This window comes from Mustela lutreola, chromosome 1 (assembly GCF_030435805.1).
Source record: "Mustela lutreola isolate mMusLut2 chromosome 1, mMusLut2.pri, whole genome shotgun sequence".
NCBI classification, from domain to species: Eukaryota; Metazoa; Chordata; class Mammalia; order Carnivora; family Mustelidae; genus Mustela; species Mustela lutreola.
Window position 1 is genome coordinate 63,647,648 of NC_081290.1, and position 22,848 is coordinate 63,670,495.

The window sequence follows — 22,848 nt, forward strand, 5'->3', positions numbered from 1 at the left end:
GCCTCTCTAGCCCACTGTCTGCAGCACTCAGCACCGTGCCCGGCAACTGGCACACTTTGCTGATCTATGTAAGGCACCAGCACACATTCATCCATCTCGGGGGGAAGCCTGTGCTAGGGCACAACCAGCACGATTGACGCTGATGGGACCCCACAGCACGCTGGGCGCTGTTCTAAATGCTCATATATCAATCTCATTGAGTCCTTGTAACAACCCCAAGGAATACACAGTCTGTTTTCCCCCATTACAGAGGAGGAGATTAAGGCAAAAGCTGTCTTATGCAGCTTTTAGGGGGCAAAGCCAGAATCTGAGGCCAGACCAGTTCACGCCAGGGTCTGTGTCCTTAACCATCATACTGTTCTGCCTCTCACTGGCTGAGCAGAAGAAATCTGCCTTCTTGGGCCACCAGAGTCTGATAATATGGCTACAAGAGGTCCACAATCTGCTTGGGTAGATAACGGGAGGGGGAGGCTGGAAGGTCCTGAGCCTCATAAAATGCAGACACATCGGACCTGTTAGTCACCAGATAGTCCAGGGCTTTAAGCGGGGTCAGGGATAGAGCTGGGGTTTACCTCTAAGGGGCTTCGGATGGGCTCCAGAGCAGATGGTGGTCCATCGTCTTCCTACATAACTGCAGAAAAGTCTGCCTTTCTGCCGAGGAGCCAAAGCTTACATCAAACTGTCAAAGTCCTTAAGTCCTCAAGTCCCCAAAGTCCTCAAAGCCCCCCCGCCCATGGCTCAGAAACACTGCTCAAGAACCAAGAGTGAAAAAAAGGGGGCCAGAGAGGGAAATTGGGGCCATCGTGTGCTGAGCATTTGGGTTTTGCCCACAGGGCCATGGAAGCCTTTGAACAATTCTGAGCTGGGCCTCTAACATGCTGACGTTTCTAATTATGGCCATCTGTCTCATGGCAGCATCCCACATGCAAACATGACCAAACACAGAACTTCCAACAGCGCTAATGAGTTTCTGACAGTTGTTCTGCCAGCACGCCCAGAGCCCAGTGTGGACCTGACTCATTGAAGTCACAATTTTGCTGGCCAGCCCCGGCCACTGCGCAAAGAAGGCAGACTTGAACCCACAGCTGCCAGTGTCTCCAAAGCATGAGTAGAGCACAGAGCGCATCACACGTGTTTTCCAAGACCAGGTGAGTTCTGGCTGGGAACAGAAAATGAGGCAGGAATGTGTCCCGCAGGTTGTGGCTGCTGATGGCATGTTCTCCCAGAGGCCAGCCTCTCTCCAAACTCCTTCTGCACCCTGGGCATCCACCTGCTGCTTTGCACAAGTGGAATCCAAGACCTGATTCTGGAACTCTTCTCACTGGAGTTTTACTGTTGAGGGCAGGGAGCCCAGGACCACAGCTCGCCTGTCCACCCCTCTCCCCAGCAGGGAGCCCAGGGCCTGGCTCGCACAAGGAAGAACAGTCCTGATCAGCATCATCATCTTGATTATTTATAATAATAATGTCAGCTAGCAGGTACTACTAGACTCAATCCAGCACAAGGCAGAAATGTTTTATTATCGCATTCTATAGGTACAGTGGCTGAGGCACAGAAAGTATTGGTCAAATTTCTGAAGCCCCAGAGCTGCACGAGAGCCTCATTAAGGACCGATTCCGGTTTCTCTGGATCCTGCCCCATCCCTCAGCTCTGCTGTCTCTGGTAAGCACTCTGAAGGTATCAGCTGAATGAATGATTAGAAAGATAGATGATAAGGTGATAGACAGACTGACAGAGTTCCAGAACTTTTACTGGCACAAGCGATCGCGGTGAATGAAACACAGCCCCTGGACTCTGGAACTTACAGCCTAGTGTGGGCGACAGCCTCACAGTTATAGTGACAGTAATAGCCATCACCTGCTATCACAGAGATTCGGGAGGGAGGGTGTGTGAGCACAAAGCTGAAAGAGACCACCTCTGCCTGAGGGAATCATAGGTGGCTTCATGGAAGAGGCCACATTTGGCTTGTCTTAGATTATGGATATGAGCTTGCAACGGGGTGAAGCAGAAGTGAGGCAGGTAATTCAGAGCAATGGAGGCCTGAACATCACACAGGGGCTCAGGAGCAGCGAGAAGGTCTGGGGGTTGAAATGTGGGGTGCCTCCAAGAGTAGTGAAGGACAGGGTTTTAAATCCAGAGCTGGGGGTTGGGTTGCCTGTGATCGTTTCGGTTTATCAGAGAGACTCCTTGGGCTGCAGTGTAGAGAGAGGAAGGCAGAAACTGATGTGAGGACAGGAGCCGTGCTTTGTGGGAGAAGGCGCCAGCTCTGCTTTCCAGGGACAGGAGCTTGGTGCAAAGCTGTAACCTTCCTGAGCCTCCCTCCATCATCTGTAGAATGGGTATCAAAGTATCATGGGCTTGACAGAAGGTTCAAACACTTCCCACGATGCTTTGGATTTAATGAGAGTTAGATTAATGGGAGCAACTTACTACTAGTGTTATTTTTTTCTTTTTCACATCTAGATTCGTCCCAGCAGCGAAGCTGGGCCAGCAGCAGAATCCACAGACTAGGTGACAAGCAGCAAGTGGGCAATAAGCCAGAGGAAGAACAGAAAAAGACACTAGGTTCAGGCATGGAACGGGGTGAGGGGCGGGCCAGGACAACTGAAGCTGTAGGACAGATGCAGTGGGTACGGTTGGTCTGGGGTCCCCTTATCTCCTACGAAGAAGTGTGTCCTCTGCAGATTTGCCCATCATGCTGCTCAGTCCTGTGATTTAGGTAGGTCTTGCCTATGTTCCCATTTCACAAGAGGAATCTAACTCTTTCATCCAAGGAGACGTGCTCGGTACGGTTCTTTTACCAGTCATTTCTTCCAAAGCATTTCATTTCATGTTTTTTTAATTCCCCTGAATGTTTGACTTAAAAGACCATTCACAGTGGGAAAGCTGCTTTCGCAGAATGATCAAACTGTGGAATGAAAGTCTAGTATCTGGAGCAAAACAACAGGCTGGTCTTCCCTCCGAATGCAAACCAAGGAAATGTTGGCTGGCTTTCCACCAACTCGATACTACATCACGTGACCCATGAGCAGTCGCTTCCAGTTCACGGCACATAACTCTTCCAAACCCAGTCGAGAATAAGGAAGCTTTGATGTTACTCCAAAAGCCGGTGAGATAAAACTCCAAATGTAAGCATCATACCGTCCGGTGATGACAGAAATCAGGGGGGTCTTAAGAAAAAAGAGCCAAGAGGTGTCTCAGGGCTGAGCTGAGGCGTTGCCCAGGGCCCTTGAGGGGCAGCACATGAACTATGCCCTGGATGTCACCAGCTCTGCCCCTCATCAATACATGACCTTGACCTGTTCCTCGAGTCCTTCACTTGTAATTCAGGGCTGGCCCACCCCCGTGCCCACCACCTCTCACTCACACTTGCTGTAGACTTTGGGTTTCCTCCTGTCATTAATTTGCTGAGAAGTTTTCATCTTGGGTGGGTGTAGAATTCGATAACATACTTGATCAGTTTATACAGAAATGATCATATGAGTTTTTTTTTTTTTTTCTCCTTTAATCTGTTAACCTGGCAAACTTTGCAAATGGATATTTTGAAGTAAAATCAACCTTAACATTCCTAAGAAAACCTCATCCTGGCCATGCTGTACTAATTATTTTATGGACGGCTGGATTATATTAGTAATATTTTGTTTATGAATTCGACATCTATGCTCACAAGTACAGGTGAACTGTAATTGTTCTTCCTCATGACTCACATCTGGTTTTGGTCACAGTCATGTTTTTCTAACATCAGGAATAATGTGTAAATGAGGTTGCAAAAGTCTGTTAGAATTCACCTATAAAACTATCAGGGTGCATGCTTTTTTGTGTGTGTCAGAAGATTTCTTGACTACTGAATCAGTTTCTCTCATGGTAATAAGACTATACACAGACTGTTTTTCTACTTGAGACATTTTTGACAAATTTTCCAGAAATTTTTCCATTTCCTTTCAGTTTTCAAATTCATCCACATCAAATTGTTCCTTGTTTTATTTTCCAAAACTCTACTGCATGTATAGTTACATTGCTTTTTATTATTTACTGGTCTCTTAACTCTTTTTCATATGGTCACTCGTCTCAGAACTTTGTGTATTTTATTGGACTTTTTTCCAGCAAATTCAACTTTTCACTTTACTGATCCTTTCTATCATGGTTTTGTTTGGTTGGTATCTGGTACCAGATTTCTTATTTTTATTTTTTTTATTTATGTCATCTTTTTTTCTTATTTTATTTATGTCATCTTCCATCCTTCTTTCTTCAGATTCATTTGTCATTGTTCCCCTCTAGACTTTTATATGATCTTAATCATAAGCCTTTCTTCTTTAATATAAGTTTAGGGCATAAATTTCCCTTAGGGCTAAAAAACTACTTTAGCCAAATCCCACACATTTTAATATGTTGTATTTACATTATTTTTCTATTCTACATTTAAGCAAATTTCCGTTATCATTTCTTGGACTAACAAATTATTCAGGAGTTAAGTTTTAAAACTTTCAAAGTATGGACTTTGAAAAACAATCTTTTCTTAAATGGATTCAAGGTTAATCTTTTTCAAAAAGATGGTCAAGTAATACTGTATACCTTAACCTTAACTCAAAAAGAACATGTATTTGTTAACTGTTGTCTGTAAGATTCTGTGGGTAGACAGTAAATACAGGTTGATTAATGGGTTAATCAGTTCATCAGTATCGTTAAATATGTCTCATCTGATCAACCACAGGAAGAGGGGTGTGCTGAAATCCCCTACTACTGTGACAGATTTATCTTCTCCCTGCTGTTCTGTCAAGTTTTCTTTCATTATTTTGAATATTTTATTACATACATGCAAATTTAGAATCGCTCTGCTCTCCGCATGAATGAAAATTTTAAAGTCATATCGGTATTACTTTTAATTTTAAAAATAATTTCATAAATCATTATTCTATAGTCTATTCTGATGATCTGAACATCTAACATCTTTAGGGACTTTACTCTGTTGGGTTTTTTCGTTTGTTTCTCCTATATATTCAACAGCTTGTTTCGCTCATGTGTTTGGGGACTTCTGATTTTAATTGAGACTTCCTATTTCACTGAAGGTCATCTGTGAAAATCCTGATTTGCCCAGATTGAGACTTTTTTTCTCTGGGAGGATCTGCTTTTGCTTTGGTCGTGCACTGCAGTAGTCAGCCATCCTAGAACCATTTTAATTTGATTCATCGCCTTGGGAGATTTCCTGACAGGAGAGCGAAAGTACTTTGGGATTCCTTCCTCACACCAGCAGAAGCCTTTGACTACAAATTCACGGGGAAGGGATGCCTGGGTGGCTGAGTTGGTTAAGTGTCTGCCTTCAGCTCAGGTCATGATCCAGGGTCCTGGGATCGAGTCCCGCATCAGGCTCCCTGCTCAGTGGAGAGGTTGCTTCTCCCTTTCCCTCTGCCTGCTGCTCTCCCTGACTGTGCTCTCTCTCTTTCTGACAAATAAATTAGTAAAATCTTAAAAAAGAAAAAATTCACAGAGGAGACTTCCCTCGCCACTCCCCCCAGCCCTCTGGAGCAGGGCCGGAAAAGAACAGATTTCCCTATCCAAGGTGACTCCTTTGACAGCAGGTGGCTTTCTCCTCTCACCCCCTCACTGGGTGTTCTACTTCCTCAGGACACCCTAAACCATATCTCCTTTTCCCCCAAATGAACCCCAAATCCCTGGGTTGCAGATTTCAGTCTTTGCCCCAAGATCTTGGTCTTTGGATTTTTTTCCCTGGGATATCCTTGGCCTCTGGGAATTTTCCACATTCTCTTGTGAACTCACAAAACATTAAGATGTAGGTTTATTGTTATTTTTCCAGCATCTGAATGTTTTGAGCGGGAATGCCAACATTTCCACTTCTTTCTTTCCTTAAGGAACATCTGACCTAATGTGGGGTGCATAATGTTTATGGAAAAAACAATTCAGGACTCTTCATGACTTTCAAAAAGGTAAGACAGGAACCCCCGCTGGCAAGATCATTGGGGAGAGGCCATGAGCGTGACCTTGTGGGCTGAAGTCAGAAGCAGACTACATTCTGCCTCTGGCATTTATCAGCCTCGTGGACATCACAAAGAACCTGACGGGTCACCTGCATGGATCTCAATTTCTCTCCCCAAGAACTGAACATCCGAGCAGTACCCACATCACAACCCAGCTCTATAATTAAGTACTATAATGAGTGACAGAGAGCATAAAAGTAGAGCAGCATAAGATCGCCACTTACAATCAGTCGTGCTTAAAGGGTCATTTTGAGACATGTGATTAATGGCTATCAGACACGTGAAAAAATGTTCATCATCACTAGCCATCAGAGAGATTCAAATTAAAACTACATTGTGATATCACCTTACACAAGTTAGAATGGCCAAAATTAGCAAGACAGGAAACAACATGTGTTGGAGAGGATGTGGAGAAAGGGGAACCCTCTTACACTGTTGGTGGGAATGCAAGTTGGGTACAGCCTCTTTGAAGAACAGTGTGGAGATTCCTCAAGAAATTAAAAATAGAGCTTCCCTATGACCCTGCAATTGCACTACTGGGTATTTACCCCAAAGATACAGATGTAGTGAAAAGAAGGGCCATCTGTACCCCAATGTTTATAGCATCAATGGCCGCGGTCACCAAACTGTGGAAAGAACCAAGATGCCCTTCAATGGATGAATGAATGAGGAAGATGTGGTCCATATACACTATGGAGTATTATGCCTCCATCAGAAAGGATGAATACCCAACTTTTGTAGCAACATGGACGGGACTGGAAGAGATTATGCTGAGTGAAATAAGTCAAGCAGAGAGAGTCAATTATTCATATGGTTTCACTTATTTGTGGAGCATAACAAATAGCATGGAGGACATGGGGAGTTAGGAGAAGGGAGTTGGGGGAAATTGGAAGGGGAGATAAATCATGAGAGACTATGGACTCTGAAAAACAATCTGAGGGGTTTGAAGTGGTGGGGGGGTGGGAGGTTGGGGGAACCAGGTGGTGGGTATTATAGAGGGCACGGATTGCATGGAGCACTGGGTGTGGTGCAAAAACAATGAATACTGTTATGCTGAAAATAAATAAAAAATAAAATTTAAAAAAAAGAATGATTAATGCTGGAGTGCCTGGGTGGCTCAGCGGGTTAAGCCTCTACCTTCGGCTCCGGTCATGATCCCAGGGTGCTGGGATTGAGCCCTGCATCAGGCTCTCTGCTCAGCAGGGAGCCAGCTTCCTCCTCTCTCTCTGCCTGCCTCTCTGTCTACTTGTGATCTCTCTGTCCAGTAAATAAATAAAATCTTTAAAAAAAAAAAAAAAGACTGATTAATGCTTACACGAGAGTTTCCGATCACAGCCTGTTCGTGCTTGCCTGTATGCACTTGGCACCCAGTAAGCGTGGGTTCCTTTCTTCTCTAAAGGAATTATAATAACATATGAAGTTCTACAATCAACTCATCGAGGACCTAAGATTAGTCCTCAAAGAGTTGATACCATCGCTTTTGTTTTAGGACTAGAGCTCTCATACCTTGACAAAAAAAATGCAGTGTATAGGAAGAATGGTAATAAAGGTAATTATAAAGATAAACAGCAATTCAGTATTTCACCATATCTAAGGCACCACTAACAGAAAGCCATGCTGTTTTTACATCTCTAAGAAGGACTGTCCTGGGGTTGTTGATATAAGATGTGCCCCAGTCTCGGCAATGTTCAAAATGTTAAAATTCAAAAGATTTCCTTCTTGGGGGCAATGAAATCCAGCAGGCTTGAGCTGGAAGTCACCTTACTCAGTCCTCCCTGCAACCCTGCAGTTTAGACGGAGCAGGACAGGTTCCACCTGACACTGGAGAGCGTACCAGGATAAACCCAGGAACCCAGAGATGCGACGCAGGCTCCATTCCTCTTCCTTCCCCAGCCCCAAGCCCCGCACTCACCGGACTGTGGGACCCCAGGATCTGCTCACAGGCCAACTTCGTCAGGGTCTCCGACTCGCTCAGCTCCTCCAGGAGCAGGTCCTGGATGCTCAGGAGGGCGGTGTACGCCCACAGGGTGGTGGCCATCCTGGCCGCCTTCTGGAACTGCAGGGAGACAAGGGACTCGGCAAAGCAGGCCTCCTGGGCCTCCAGCTGCTGCACACGCTCCCGGAGAAGTTCTCCACGTACCTGGGGAGGGTAAGCCAGAAGCCAGGCGGGTAAGTGGGGGGCGGGCTGCGGGGAGAGGTCTCGAGGCAACGGCCTCCTGCTAGGCTGTGCTCCGGTAGTCATTCACTCAGGACTTGGGAAGGCCTCCACTACTCACAGCCCTAGGAACAGCAGGGTGTCAGTTGGGACCACAGGACTTCTCTGCTTACAAACCCTCTCCGGGGCTTCTGGAGTCTGGCATTCATGCCACCTTTCTCACTCTGGAAGGTACAGGGAATTGTGTGGCTGGCTACCCAGTGGGAAATCCTTCAAGGTTCCCCACCCAGATTATATAAGTTCAACCTTTCTAACATGGACTCCCAAACCAGCTGAGGCGTGCCTTGAAAGTCTGGTCTGTTCCTCTGTCACCCCCATGTGTGCCCCTGGGAGTCCGCTCTTCCAGGCCATTCTGGGCCGGCCAACTCACCATGCTTTTGGGCCTACTGACAGGGCTCCCTACTGTGGTTGAAATGCCATGCATCCCTGTCTTCCTGAGGATCTCTTATCTGTCCTGGTTCCAGGACATTGGTTCCAGCCACTCTCTTTGAAGCGTCCTGACTGGGCATGTGTTTGTCACTCACTTCTCCAACTTCCCTTCCTTCCGGGCTCTTCTCCTGGGCCAGCCTTCAACCACACTGTTGACCCCGCCAGGCCATGAGCCTCTCTGGGCAAGGGCCCTGCACTCAAGAGGCTCCATGGATTCCAGAGGAGGGAATCCTTCCAATCCTCTCGGTCACACAACCAAGCCCCTCATTCTGTCATCTGTGTGTTTGCTCTGTGATCACCACCTCTCATACTTTCTCCAGAAAACTTGCCACGTGAACAATAGGGTCTAATCCTTCTCAGATGCCACTGCCTGAGCCCCTAAAGGCAGGTCCTATAGCTGTGCACCCCCCCCCCCCTATAGGGAACTCAATAAACCACCAGCCAAAGAGCAGCTTGCTCAAGCACATATCTTGGGGAAGCCTTTCACTTAATCTTCGGAAGCATGTGGAACTTCAATCACAAAACCAAAGGTAAAAGCAACCCAAGTGTCCATCGACAGGAATAAACACAGTGTGGTCTCTCTGGACAATGGAATATTACATAGCCTTCAACAGGGAAGGTTCTGACATGGGCTACCACACAGACGGACCTTGAGGACACAATGCTCTCTGTGAAAGAAGCTGGTCACAGAAGGACAGACACTGCAGGATTCCCCTTATGTGAGGTACCTAGTGTGGTCAGATGCCCACAAACTAGACAGTGGGTCAGGGGAGAGGTCAGGGGACACAGACTTGGGGAGTGAGTGTTTCATGAAGATAGAGCTTCGGCTTGGGAAGATGAAAGTTTTGGAGATGGGGTGGAAGTGGCTGCCCCACAGCATGAATGTGCTTCATGCCACTGTACCGTATAGGCAAAAGCAGTGAAGACGGTCAACGTTACATATATCTATTACCCCCATAAAAAATATTGAAAAAGTTTGTGGAATTTTGTTTTCTGCCATGTAACCTACTTTTATTTATTTTTAAGATTTTATTTATTTATTTGAGATAGAGAGAGAGGGTGCATGAGGAAGGGCAGAGGGAGAAGCAGATTCCCAGCTGATTGGGGAGCCTGATGTGGGACTTGATCCTTGAACACTGAGATTAAGACCTGAGCCCAAAGCAGACGTTGAACCAACTGAGCCATCCGGGTGTACCATGTGGCCTGTTTTTAATCCTCTGTTGATGGTCAGAGGTTCGGAAGTGGCTGACATACAGAAGAATATTTACAGGAAGTAGAGGACGAAGACCCTGTGCGTCCCAAAGGGGCACAGCCTTCCTCTGTCCATCTGTTGTGACCCTCAGAGGAATGCAAGTCCCAGTTTGAAAAGCTCAGATTTCATCTCTATAGCCTGACCTTCAGGAAAAACTCTAATGGGGAGAAGAGGGAAGAAGGGCTCCAAAGAAACACACAGATGGCTTGTTGGCTGGTGGTGGGGAGGGGGACCTACAAGTACTTTCTGGAGAGACAGTGCCTTCAACAAGCTTCAGGGAACACAGAAGAGATCCATATGGCATGTAGGGTCTGCAAACACACAAGGCAGGGGTACCTGCGTATTTGGTTCATGGAAAAAACCACAAAGAGCAGGGACCAGAGGCAGCAACGCCGAGAGCTTTGGCAGAAGAGCCCAGTTGCTCTGGGAGACGGAGGCTCCTTTTCCTGCTTGAACGGGAACAAGAAGCCTTATTCTTGAAAGGATGCTATTAGACCCCAGTCTTTCCCTAGCTTGGAGAACCAGGTGACAGCCCCCTGCCCACCGGTGGGTTTCCATAGTAACCGTGGATCACACCTGAGTCTCCCGGGTCGGCCTTGCAGAAGGGCATTCACACCCCTCCAGTGGTGGCCCCATGTCCTTCCAAGACTGGGCAAAGCCTCGTGACAGTGGGACCCCAAGAGCGTGTCTGATGGTTCCCTCATGAGGACATGGGGACATAAGCCTCTAAAGGGCTTCCCGGATCTTAGCAGTCTTTCTGCAAACACCCTTTGCCCACAGCAGCTTTCTCACCCCGAGGTTACAAAAAGAGTATATTTATGCTTCATTCATCAGTCCAAGAAATAATTCATGAGCACCATATATGTATAATTTATAGGAAGATATGATGCACTGAGGGGTTGGGGTAGGGGTAGAGAAGAGGCGAAGATGCATGAGACATGGATCTGACCCTGAAGGAGCTCATCACTGAGGACGGAAGCGGGCTCTGACTCTGTCACATGCTAGCTCGTGACCTTGGGCAATTTCACTGAGCTGCCTATATTTTCTCATCTGTAAAATGGGAATAATAATACCTCCTAACACACGAGATTTTACAAAAAGCTTTTTTGTCATACAAAACCTGCACATATTTGAAGGCTATTGTCTGGTAAGTTGTGACATCTTTGTAGACCCTAAGGCAACAGGAAAGGTGATGGCAAACCCAGGGGAAGTCCTTCAAGAAGAAAAACACAAATGACAGGCAGGTGGCCAAGAAAGGGATGAATGGTCCTCTTATCACGCCATGAGCTCAGATTTCCAAGTCACCTCCGTGGGGTCTCCATCCTCCCCACTGCTGGGTGGGTGGTGGCCCAGATAGCCTGTAAAGTGAGTCCCCTGCCGGGGTGCGGGACAGAGCAAGGTGGCCATGAGAGGATCTCCAGATTCATTTCCACAAGTTCATACCAGAAACATGGGGACAAGTGCAAAGCCTTTCCTATATATTGTAAGAATCATGTGGACAGTAAAACTACGATAAGGAAGTTTTTCAAAATCCTTTCTTCCTCTTCTTTGGAAAATTTAATTTTTTAATTCTGGCACAGTAAGAACATGCCTCTAGCGAGGGCTTCCATCCTTGTCTAAAAAGAGCCCTGGGAAGGGGTACAGATTTGCATTTCTGTGACAGACTTCGTTAAATATTCAAGCTATCTACAGTAATAAAAATTCATTTTCAAAATAATATGCTGCTAAATACTCTTTTTCTTTTTAAATGGGAAGTTCCAACCACTGCCTTACTCCTCTCTCTGACTCACCTCCCGGTGCATTTCAAAAGAGTAGTTTCTTCTAGGTTTCTTGATGTGTTTTGAATGCAAATTAAAATCAACCCCTGTCAGCCAGCAGAAAATTACTGGCACTGAAGGAGTTCAAGACACCACAGCCTCCCTGCCCAGGTTTGGGAACAAACAGAAGCACAGGTGAGCCAGGCAGAAGCCAAATGTCAGCTTTAACAGTGATGAGATCTACATTAGAGAACGCGGCCCCCGCGGGGTTGAGCCTGTCCAGATGAACACACACACACACCCCACTCCCCGCCACTGAGTGCGGCCCAAGATGGACAGAGAATGGGGGCCCCCTGCAGGCTCCCTGGCTTTGGAGGAGAGCTGAGGGAGCACACCGAACACGCCCAGTGCCCTCTTTAATCCCACCAGTCAGATAATGCCCACCTTGGAGAAAAGGGAGCAAAACATGGAGTGTGGCCAGGAGGTCGCTAGCCAAGTCGCATGTGGAGAGCGAGTGCACACATCAAGAATCTCACGATCAAAGGCTGAAGGGGCGGGCTGATGAAATGCTCTTTATCTAGGAGCGTGCCCGTTTATCCTAATGGCTGGTCTTGGGACACCCAGATCAGTTTCATCCATGCTTTGCAGGATGTGTTCAAAATTGAAAATTCTCTCCTCCATCTTGCATCAGGAAGGGAGTAGACTCAGTAAAGGGGTGTTAATACTTACTAAATAAAATGCCACACTGCTAAATAAACATTAGTACTGCTTACATATAGAGAAGGAAAATTGATTTCTAAGACGGGAAAGACACAACAACCCACCCCATCAGCTAGATAATCACAGTGCCAAAATCTCAAACAAATCAAGAGTACTGCCTTAACCTTGTCAGTATAGTTTTGTTTGGTTGGTTTATGGTTGATTTGCTATCTCTTACTTATAAACTTACCATTTAACTAGTTATGTGACCTCAACAGTTTGTTTAACCTCTCTGAGTCTCAATTTTGTCTGTGAAAAAGAGATAATAAAAGAACAGGGGATAATGCCCATTATATGTTCTGATACCTAATGAGCCCCTAATAAATGGTAACTGCCATATTATGCCATTAATATTATTCTTATCATCATTATTATAATTAGTTAAATTGAGTCCCTTGGGATGCAGGGGATTTTCTTTCCTCCTTTAAAGAAGTTTCTCCACTTTTAATTATAAAAACACATGCATGGGACGCCTGGGTGTCTCAGTAAGGTTAAGAGTCCAACTCTTGATTACAGCCCAGGTCATGATCTCAGGGTCCTGGGATGGAGACCCGTGTTGCGCTCTGCACTAAGTGGGGAGTCTTCTTCTCCCTCTGCATCCCCCCACCCCAGCTCTCACACTCTCTCTCTGAAAAGAAATACATGCACAATGTAGAAAAATATTAACAACCGAGCTTCCTGGCAGAAGATGGTAGATTTGTAACATGCATCTACTGTTTTCTTCAAGGTAGAATGGAAAGGTGGGAAAAATGAGAGAAGAGACAGTAGCCACAAAATTTTGAAAGCTGGGAAGGGGATGACTGAGTAGCAAAGGACTCAACTGATCCCCCAAAACTAAATTCTAAGCCAGAAATGAGGTTGGCAAAGAAGTAACATAATTTGTACTGTAGGATCCTGCAAAGTATCACAGAACTCGGGCACCATTGGAAGTTGGGGGTAAAAGTTGAAGCTAAACAAGAGGAGAGGTGGAGCCTCCAGAACTCTCGTCCCCCAAACTCCACCCTGTGACAACTGAAGATTTAATCTTCAGAAGAGTCTCTGAACTTGGAGAAACCAAGCTCCATATAGAAAGCAGAGGACTCAGTTGAAACTTCACATCCAGACTACTAAAATCTCAGTTATCTTCAGTTATTTCAGTTATCTTCCTCAGTTATCAATTGAGAGGACTCAATTGAAACTTCACATCCAGACTACTAAAATCTCAGTTATCTTCCTCTGTTTGGTTCTTCAAACAAGCCTTTACCGTGTAGGCAGGAGAATGGTCTTCTCTGGAGACTCTGACCAGCCTTAGAGAAAGATCCTAACACTGGGGTTCCCCCAAGTAAATGGTCTAGCCCAGTCACACCAGGGTGAAGGTCACAGTCCACAGGCCCTGCTTATAGGATCAGAGCTTCCAAGGAGCTTTTGAGTGCTTCACTCTTAAATACGGGCAGACCAAGGATGATCACACCTGGGGAAAGCCTCTAATGGATACAGAGGTAACAGTAAATATGCAGAAGTTAAAATTTTCTTCAAAAAACAATGTTCTCAGGATACAAAAAGTTGTAGTAGCCTTAAAAATTAAAAGAATATCATTTCCTTAAGAAGAGAGCTTTCAGAGAGGAAAAGAAGCTCTTCTTAAATTAGTAAATAAAACATAAATGAAAAATTCAATTAAAGGTTTGTAAGGTAAAACTTAGGATATTCCCCAGAAAGAAAAACAAAACAAAACAAAAAAAGAAGGAAAATAATGAGAAAAAAAGAAAAAAATGAAAACTAGCAGATAAGAGGTCCAATATCTGATTAATTAGTGATCTAGAAACAGAGATTAGAGGAGTTCATAATCAATGAAACTCCAGAAAATTTTCTGAAATTCCAAAATTGATAAAACTACCTATCAACAATAGGAGCAGAATGAAAACATTTTCAGTCTTACAAAATTTCAAAATATTAAATCTCCAACATGCCCTTTCTTAAGGAAATAACATAAGATGCGTTTCATTAAAACAAGGAACAAATCAAGAAAGAGAAGGATGAAGGTATTTCATAGCATAACGCCAAGATGGCAGCTGCATATAAGGTATAAAGTACAACGTTCCAATTGAGGCACAGCAGATGTACAGAGAGAGATGTCCTAAAGATGATGAAATTAATAAAAGGCATGACTTATGTGGTGGTCCTGAGAGGATATTTGGTCAACTCTCAAAACATGTATTGAATTAATGATAAGTACATAGAAAAGTGACCAAAAAAGGAACCAAAAAGGCAGCATTAACTCCAGGAAAAACGAAAAGTTACACAGAAAAGAAAAATGAATCTCCGTTTTATATGGCTCATATGTAAATAACATCTAAATAGAAATCTGAGATACACATTTTATATACTGAGGAAAACAGAAAAGGCTCATATGTGTTGCAGGTTGAAAGAAGAAAGATAGCTGAATCTTATTTCCATAAAGAAACATGACTAGATAATACCCAAAGTAAAGACATTAAGAAATAGCAAGAAAGCATGTTATTTGGAAATATGGAGGTAAGTGCCAAAATATCTAGCTAAAAAATTAGAAATCATTACCTCTGAGGATTTGAAAATGTATATATATACATATATATGTGGTTTTTTATAGGAAGTTGCTCCTTTTTTTTAGCACAAACCTTGTAGAATTATTTGATTCTAAAAGAACACATGCCCAAGTTTTATAAAAATGAAGAGTAACCTTTTAAAAACGGACAATATAAAAAAGAAGTTACTACATTCAAACCATTAAATTAAAAGAGAACTGTGGTAACCTTTTGGTGTATGAAAGGTAGAAGTAGGACAGATTAGAAAGCTAAGATGAAGATTAATAGTGAGACCCTGAATGCCACACTCAGGAACCTGGATTCTGTCTGGGAATGATGGGAAACTATGAAACTTCCCTTAAAACAATGCTTCAGGAGATGACTTTGACAGACACTGGCTAAAACAGAGGCAAAAGCATCTGGCTTTTGTGGATGGAGAGATTTTTCTCTCCGCTTCCTAAAATACCTTCCCTATCAATGCACTTTCTCCTCTAATCTTTAGAAGAACCTGTGCCATCAGTATTCTCTCCTGTCAGGTCATCAGAAAATGAGCACATTATTCTCATGCTTAAACTCTAGTCACTTCTGAAATTTGGAGAGCTGTTCCTGACAGAAGTGCCAGCCACCTTTGCATAATTGCTGCGGCAGCTGCAGGAACACAATAGCATGCACGGTCGATTGCAGTGCGGGAGTTCCACTCCCGAATGAAGGGAACGCTAATGAACTGTGTACGCACGGCGTGTCATGAAACCTGGAAATAGTGAATAAATAATGAATGGGTGAAGGGGTATAGTGGCAGACATGCCACCTGGAAAGAGGACAACATCATTAAAATAACATCAGAAATGACCAGTCAGCTGGTAATACAATCGTGTCATTTTCGCATTCATATTTAACTGTTCCTAAAGAATATTTATGAGAAATTTATATACACTGTGTGCAAAAACAGCAGCAGAGCATATCAAAGAATTAGCTGAAGCATTCCCTTCATTTCTGGATCCATCAACTCAGATCTGCTAATGTGACACAGGGATGGGCTTCAAGAGGCTCCACTCTCCCACCTGCTAGCAATGTGACCTTGGACAAGCCTCTCCACCTTTCTGAGTCTCAATATCCTCATCTGTGAAATAGAAGTAGTTGCTACTGCACCACCTGTGTCACTACAGAGTGAAGTAGGATCTATGAAGAGGATCCAAGTTTGGTGTGAGATATCAAGGGATTGAAAAGAACCTAAATGTCTATTAGTTGAGGGCTGGCTACATCATTTAAGGGTCACACATGTTATGAGATGTCATGCTGCTATAAAAAGCCACCAGGAAACTCTTAAGTACTAATATGGAAGGTCTTCAAGTTTTAGTACGAGGTAAAAAGCAGAGACAGGTGAGAGAGAGAGAGAGAAATAGCACATGTAGACAGACAGACAGATAGAACTATTTCTACTAGTTGAAAAATAAAAAAAATTGGCCCCATAATGTGTACCATGGATTTACTCTGCTTTGTGGATTGGCCTAGGCATTGGAGCAGGAGGAAGAGGTACATTCCCAGCCCTGGTCAAGGCATTGACCTTGGCCAGGCACCATTTTGAGCCGCAGCCCTCCAGTCCTAGAAATCTGATCAAGTCTCCCAAGCTGGTGAGAGTCACCTGGAGGTCAGGGAAGAAGCCAGAATGTCCCTTCATCAATCAGGTACCTGCTTCTAAGAAGCCCTCCTTGGGTGCCCTCTAGGAGAGGGTAGTGGGATTGACATGACTGACCCTTGCAGGTCATCTCTGGCCACAAAGCCTGCATTGGATGCTTTGTCTTGTTGAGGTGTCTGGCCGCAGGGCCCTTCAGTTCATAGAAATCAAGCCATTTCTTAGTGGAGAGTGGGGTCTACAACCTTAGCTTCTATCTCAGCAGACTAAGACAAAACCCACATCCCCTACAGCCAAAGAGAGCAAAGGTCAGGAAAAGAAGACTGGCCAATACAGACCTCCTTACAGAACTAAAAATGAATATATCACCCCCAAAATTCTCTGAAAAGTGCCTAAATCTTACCAATTTTGCCTCAAAGGCTGAGCTCCTTTGTCTACCTCCAAGTCTCCCATGCTCTAGCTCCTACCTGCCTCTGAGGCCTCTCTTCTCCATACCTAACAGAAAACAAACTTTCTGAGGACAAATCAAATATCTTTCAAAACAGAACTGGTATAAAACCACAGGTAAGCCACAATAAATTCCCAAACATCATTATCATATATAATTTATTCTCTAAAACAGAACAAAATTAGAAAGGAGTAACTGAAAAAATTTTTTAAAAGGACAGGTTAAACTTCAAAATCAATGTCAAAGGGATAGGTCAAAAATTTCTACTTCTGGCCATGATGGAAGAACTGGGAGCAGATTTACTCTCCCACCACCAAAACCCAGGTACAGTGGTACATGGTGCAAAAGTTTCCAGATACTGGACAAGAGGCAGCACAGGAATGGGTGACCCAAGAAGGAAATAGACAAGGGGACCCTATAGCCACCCCAGCTTGCTGCTTGGATGTGGACCCATGGGAAGCCCAGAAAGTACACCACATTAAGGGGAAAAAAAATAGAGTTTGGGAGGCCACTATGTCTAGAATTTGTGGAGCACAGTCCCAAAGAGGAAGTTGCTGCAGAGAGAGAGAGAGAGAGAGAGAGAAAGAGAAAGAGAGAGAGAACTCCAAAGACCTAGAGGGGTGTCCTCAAGTCTTTGGCTAAGTGCTGCACATGCTTGAATAAGGAAAAAAACAAAACAAAACAAAACAAAACTACACCAGACCAGGAAATGAAACACCAAAAATCACAGGCAGAGAGAATACCAGAGTTCACACAGAACTGGAAAGAGCTAGTGTTCCCATGAGCCAGAGTGAAAAAAGCACACAAGCACAGTCCTCAGAATAGGGATACATTAGCCCTCAATTAAAGGTAGCTCTCGATCTCACCTAACAAAACTTAAAAGCATGTCCTGAAAGGGTAAAACTAATCCCAAACATCTTAACTACATGTCAAAACTTCAACACGATTAAAGAAAACACAATAAAACCTGGGACCCAGCATGTAAAACCTACAATGCCTAGCATCCGATCAAAAATTACCATGCACACAAAGAAGCTGGAAAATAGGATCCACAATCCACAGGACAATCCATCAGCAGAAATAAGAGAGATGATGGAACCAGCAGATAAGGACATGGAAGCATAAGAAAAAGAAATGAGGTAGTGGCTAGGAATAGAGGGGACAAAATTGCAATTATTTGTGGACAGGATGACTGACCATGCAGAAAATCAGCAGAACCAGCAGAAGAATCCTCACAACACTAAAAGGCAGGCCCACACTTGAAGAATGAGGACACCAGGGCACAGAACAGTTAAGAAGTTCAAGGTCACACATTTGGCAAGAGGCATAGCTAGGACTTGGACCCAGATGTCTGGCTCCAGACACAGAATAAAGCAGTCTGGAAAGACATAAATAAAAGTTAGTAACACTTCTTTACACCACAATTGAGTAACTCAAGAATATAATTGAAAATAGGCTACCATTCACAACCGCATGCAAACCTGTAATATATCTAGGAATCATCACAAAGAAACACCTTATGTATAAGGGGACCATATGGTTTATCATCAAGTTGAGAGGCAAAAGGAGGAAATGTTGCTGGGACCAACCCAAACAAACTGAGATCTATGGTCACCCTACTTATAGAAACAACTGTTCCAAAAAAAAAAAAAAAAAAAAAAAAAAAAAATTCCACCTTTTGGAGGATGGGATGACAATTGTCAAATTAACCTGTAAATTTCATGCAATCACAACAGAAATTTAATTATGAACTTGAATAACTTATTCTAAAATGTATATGCCCTCCAGACTCATGTAGGTTTAAAATGATGCATCTGTGAGCTTACAGTGAGCCCATCAGACAGCTGGGCTGTCCCTGGCTGAGTGTCCCAGGCACACCCCAACCCCTCAGGCAGCTGCCAGGGACCAGAGCAGACTCCTCACTCCATTAGCCTCTCAGTTATTTGGAAAAAGAAGTCAGGGAGGAAGCCTGCCCTTGTCTTTCTGTGCCCTTGTCTTTCTGTCTCCCCGAATCAGTCACACAGCCACTCATGCAATGTGGAGCTCAAATCAGCCAAGTGGATTTTCTATCTGAAAGCAGGAGGCAAACCTCCAAGTGGCTGATGCTCAAAGTGGTCACCCATCTGAAGCTGTGAACATCTCAACAGCAGACACCGAGACCAGGGGCTGGCCCAGAGAAGGCTATCCAAGAAACCTTCCCTAAAGGACAAAGTAGAAGGAGACCAAAGGATAGGAGCAGGACAAGAAGGGCAAGGGAAGAAGCCAAAGAAACGCGAGAGGACATGGAAAAGGCACAGGAGAGCCACCTTGGGAGGCTGAGCCTTTCCTTTGTCACAGAAGGGCATAGTCGATGGAGGCAGATGTGCCCTCCATCCCCAGCTCTAGTGAATACTGATGGTGTGACCTTGGGCAATTCTCCCAACCTCTTCAGATGGCAGAGTCCAGAAAAGGCAAAGATCAACCAGGGTGGAGGGTTCCAGGGATCACTGTTGCAGATTCTTGTAAGGAAATAAGGTGCCTCCAGCATGCTTGGCAGCCCCAGTACTGAAACCAACGTCCCTTCGGGGAACCATACAGCCAGCCACACTGAGGCTGTGCAGTGGCTCTCTGACCCGGTCCCTCTCTCCAGCTACACGAGCCCCGAGGAACTTCCCCAGCCTGGAACACGATCACACCACTCTCAGCCGCTGGCATGCCAACCCAGGGCTTGTCATTTCCTTCTACAATTACCCTGCAAATGAAAAGTCTAAACGATTGTGGCTCAAATGCTAAGACAACGCAATCGATCAATTTTGGGAGGAGCATCAAAGCCGTTGAGCCAAGAGTGCGTATTCTATTGGCACTTGCCACAGTGAGACAGCCGACTGTGAGGATGGCCTGTCATTAAATTGTTACAGCTGGCAAATGCCGCTTGTCTGCCTTTCTCTGGGTTCTGGCGCAAACCCACCAAGCTGTTCCATCATTGAGCAAAACTAGCACTGTAGCCACTGAAAGCTAAAAAGCGCCTTCCTGTCTGGTCATCACAAAACCCCTGTCACTAGTGGGCTATCACTGTCACAACCCTCACTGATGCGGGAGCCAACGCATGTTTGTCCCACACTGCACGGCTACAGGAGACCCACACGCTGTGAGAATATTCCCCGGCAATCCCGACCGGGCCATTCGACGCAGAGGCAGCCTGCCGGCGGGGAGCAGACAGAAAGCTTTCGGTTCAGGCCCTGGAGCCACCACTGCCTGGCGTATCTCTCTCACACATAAGTTAATACAGATGTGGATAGGAAGTACTGAGCAAAGCACCTGCAATCACAGGCACTCGAAAGCCAACAAAGTAACTGAGCACTGTTCTCCATAAAGCGCTGTTACACCTTAGGAGGGGAGTCGAATTCTTAAATCAGTGCACAGGACAATGACATGTACATGGCCCTGTCGATGCCAGTGCGTCCTCCAGAGCCAGGCAGAGGGCTGGCCTCCTGTCCACATGAGGGGTCCAGCTTGTGCCTGGGACAAATGCATGCTTCCCAGAGGAACAACAGAGGTGAGGTCAGGGCAGAGCAGGCTGCTGAGTCTGGCTCAGGGAACTGTCGGGACAGGATGTCACCTGTCACCATTCACAGTCCCATGGTCATTCACCTTGTCCCTCTCCTCAGTGGATGGGCCCAGTAGGATTCAGCTAGCCTTCTCAGCCTGGCATGAGAGATCCTTCTATGATGGTCTGCTGTTCCTCCATCGGGAAGCCCTGCACTCCAGCAAAGCAGCCTTTTCATGGGGCTGCTGATTCTCTGGGCTCCCCCTGAGCCTACACTGTGTCCTTGGCCATGGCTCAGGCCACCCTTTCTCTCCACCAACCCAAATCCCAACCTTTTCTTCTTCAGCAACATTCCACCTAGAGTCGAGGGGTTTGGCTTACAAACCAGCAGGTGTGGGAGGGAATACCCCACCCAACCCCCAGAGGGCTACTTCCTCTGCAGCTGGGGGCCCCTCTCTCCTCTGCTGCCCCTTGGTGAACCTGGACCACAACACCCAGAGCCAGCCAGGCCCAACTCTGCTTAGATATGCGCTTCTGCTTCTCTCCTCCAGGAAGGCCACCCCCAGGAGCCCCAGGGAAGGCTGTGATCAGGTGGTTGAGTGTTTCATCCTGGGGCTGATCAGCGAGCCCATCTGGCTCTCACACTACTTTCTATCTTTGGTGGTAGTCTTGAGAAAAAGGATGTGTTCACCTTTACCTGCCTTGTCCCCATCTTCCTTCTCAGTTTTACATGGAACACAGATGGGAGGGGGCGCTACTTGTATTCAGAGACATTGTGGCCTGGACCTTGCCCTGCACAGGCTCTAGGGCTCCTGGCCACATGATGCTTTTGTGTTCTGAGAAATACACAAAAGCGAGAACAGGGACAGGAGGTAGAAACAAGATGGCAGCTCTGAAAGATGGCTTGATACGTCTGTGCAGGGAGCACATTCCTCTGGGGAACCACCCCTCTGCTGAGCGCTGGGGGACACAGCAGGCACTCAGACAGCGGTAACACGGTGTCACCCCTTCAGAGAGACCTGACCTGACCCTGCAGCCTACAATCTGTGTTCCTCATCTCAACCCCATCCCATGACTGTCACATCATCTCGTTCATTTCCCAAAGGCACTGACCACTGTTGAGGAGTGCTTTCTGTCCATCTCCCCTAGCCAGAATGTGCACCCCATGAGAGCGGGGCCAGGCCTGTCACCGCTGTCACCCAGAGTTGCTCCACACCATGCCTGGGACACTGCTGCCTGCTCAGAATCCCAGTGTGGTGAATGCGCAGTGTGGGGCGTGTTAGGATAAGGAAGGACAGCGTAGCAGAGGAACGAGCGGGAAGAACTGGGTGGTCCAGGTGGGCTTCTTGGGAGAGGGGACACTTGAGGACCTCCAAACTGCCAAGGACAAGATTCATTTATCCAGGTAAGGGAAGGTAGCAAGGGCCATCCAAGGAGAAGGAAGAACACGGACGGCACTTCGGGCTCGTGCGCCGTGCATGCGGGAACGTCAAGTACAGCACGTGTGCACGCCTCAGCGCAGGGTCGGGCACCGAGGTGGGGACCCCACGTCTGCGGAGGCAGCAGCACTTTGGAGCCTGCAGGATGATCCAGACAGCGAGTGGGTAAGTGCAGGAGGAGGCTGCAGACAGGACTCCGGAGAGGCCTGAGGGGCACAGGGTGGGGAGTCCCAGCTGCAGGAGACGCTGAACAACACGGTGCTGACAGAGATGCGCACACACCCCTCCCCCACAGGCGGACTCTGTGTGCCCTGGGACTGGGGTGACATCAGCCCTGTGTGGGCAATGAGAACAGATAAAGCGAAAGGACTGACCTTTTCAACCAGGTCTTCAGGGGCCTGTTCTTCGAAGAGCTGAATTTTGTCTTCAATGCACTTCCTCAAAAGGTCTATCTTGCTTCTGCTTTTGGAGCGCGGCTTTCTCGCCTTGGACTGCTGCTGGAGGGGGCGAGAGAGCACGGACGGGAAAGTGATCCCCGGCAGGTCTGTGCAGCCCCATGTCTCCCAGAGCTGGGAGGGGCTCCCGTGGCCCCCAGGGCTGCCCAGTTGTCTTTGGGTGGACAGAGGGGGAAAGATGGACACTTGCCTGAGCAAGCTCAGCTCATAGGCCTTCAGGCCGCAAAGGGAGCAGAAGGACGGCCACTGGCAGTGCTACAGCTTTGCCATTAGACAGCACAGCCACCCCGGCACCTCTTTTTCCCAGCCATGGGACCTCCACCTGTCAGCCTTTCTGAGCAGGGGACGCGACCCAACAGGTCCCTGTCCTGGTGAAGCTGGGAGGAGCGGCTCTCCCGGCTG

The 22,848-nt window shown here is 46.2% G+C and overlaps 1 protein-coding gene across 6 annotated transcripts in view; it reads right to left on the minus strand.

The window, feature by feature from the left end:
* The window catches only part of EVC2 (EvC ciliary complex subunit 2), a 117,632-nt gene that overhangs the window by 10,755 nt on the left and 84,029 nt on the right, over positions 1–22,848 (minus strand). For 4 of the 6 annotated variants that reach the window (XM_059165507.1, XM_059165527.1, XM_059165488.1 and 1 more), the window contains exons 16-17: positions 22,366–22,488; positions 7,906–8,133 (exon numbers count right to left, since the gene is read on the minus strand). In XM_059165507.1, the coding sequence (XP_059021490.1) occupies positions 7,906–8,133; positions 22,366–22,488 (351 nt within the window). The remainder of the gene's footprint in view (positions 1–7,905; positions 8,134–22,365; positions 22,489–22,848) is intronic. The other 2 variants (XM_059165497.1, XM_059165517.1) reach the window with 2 other exon arrangements.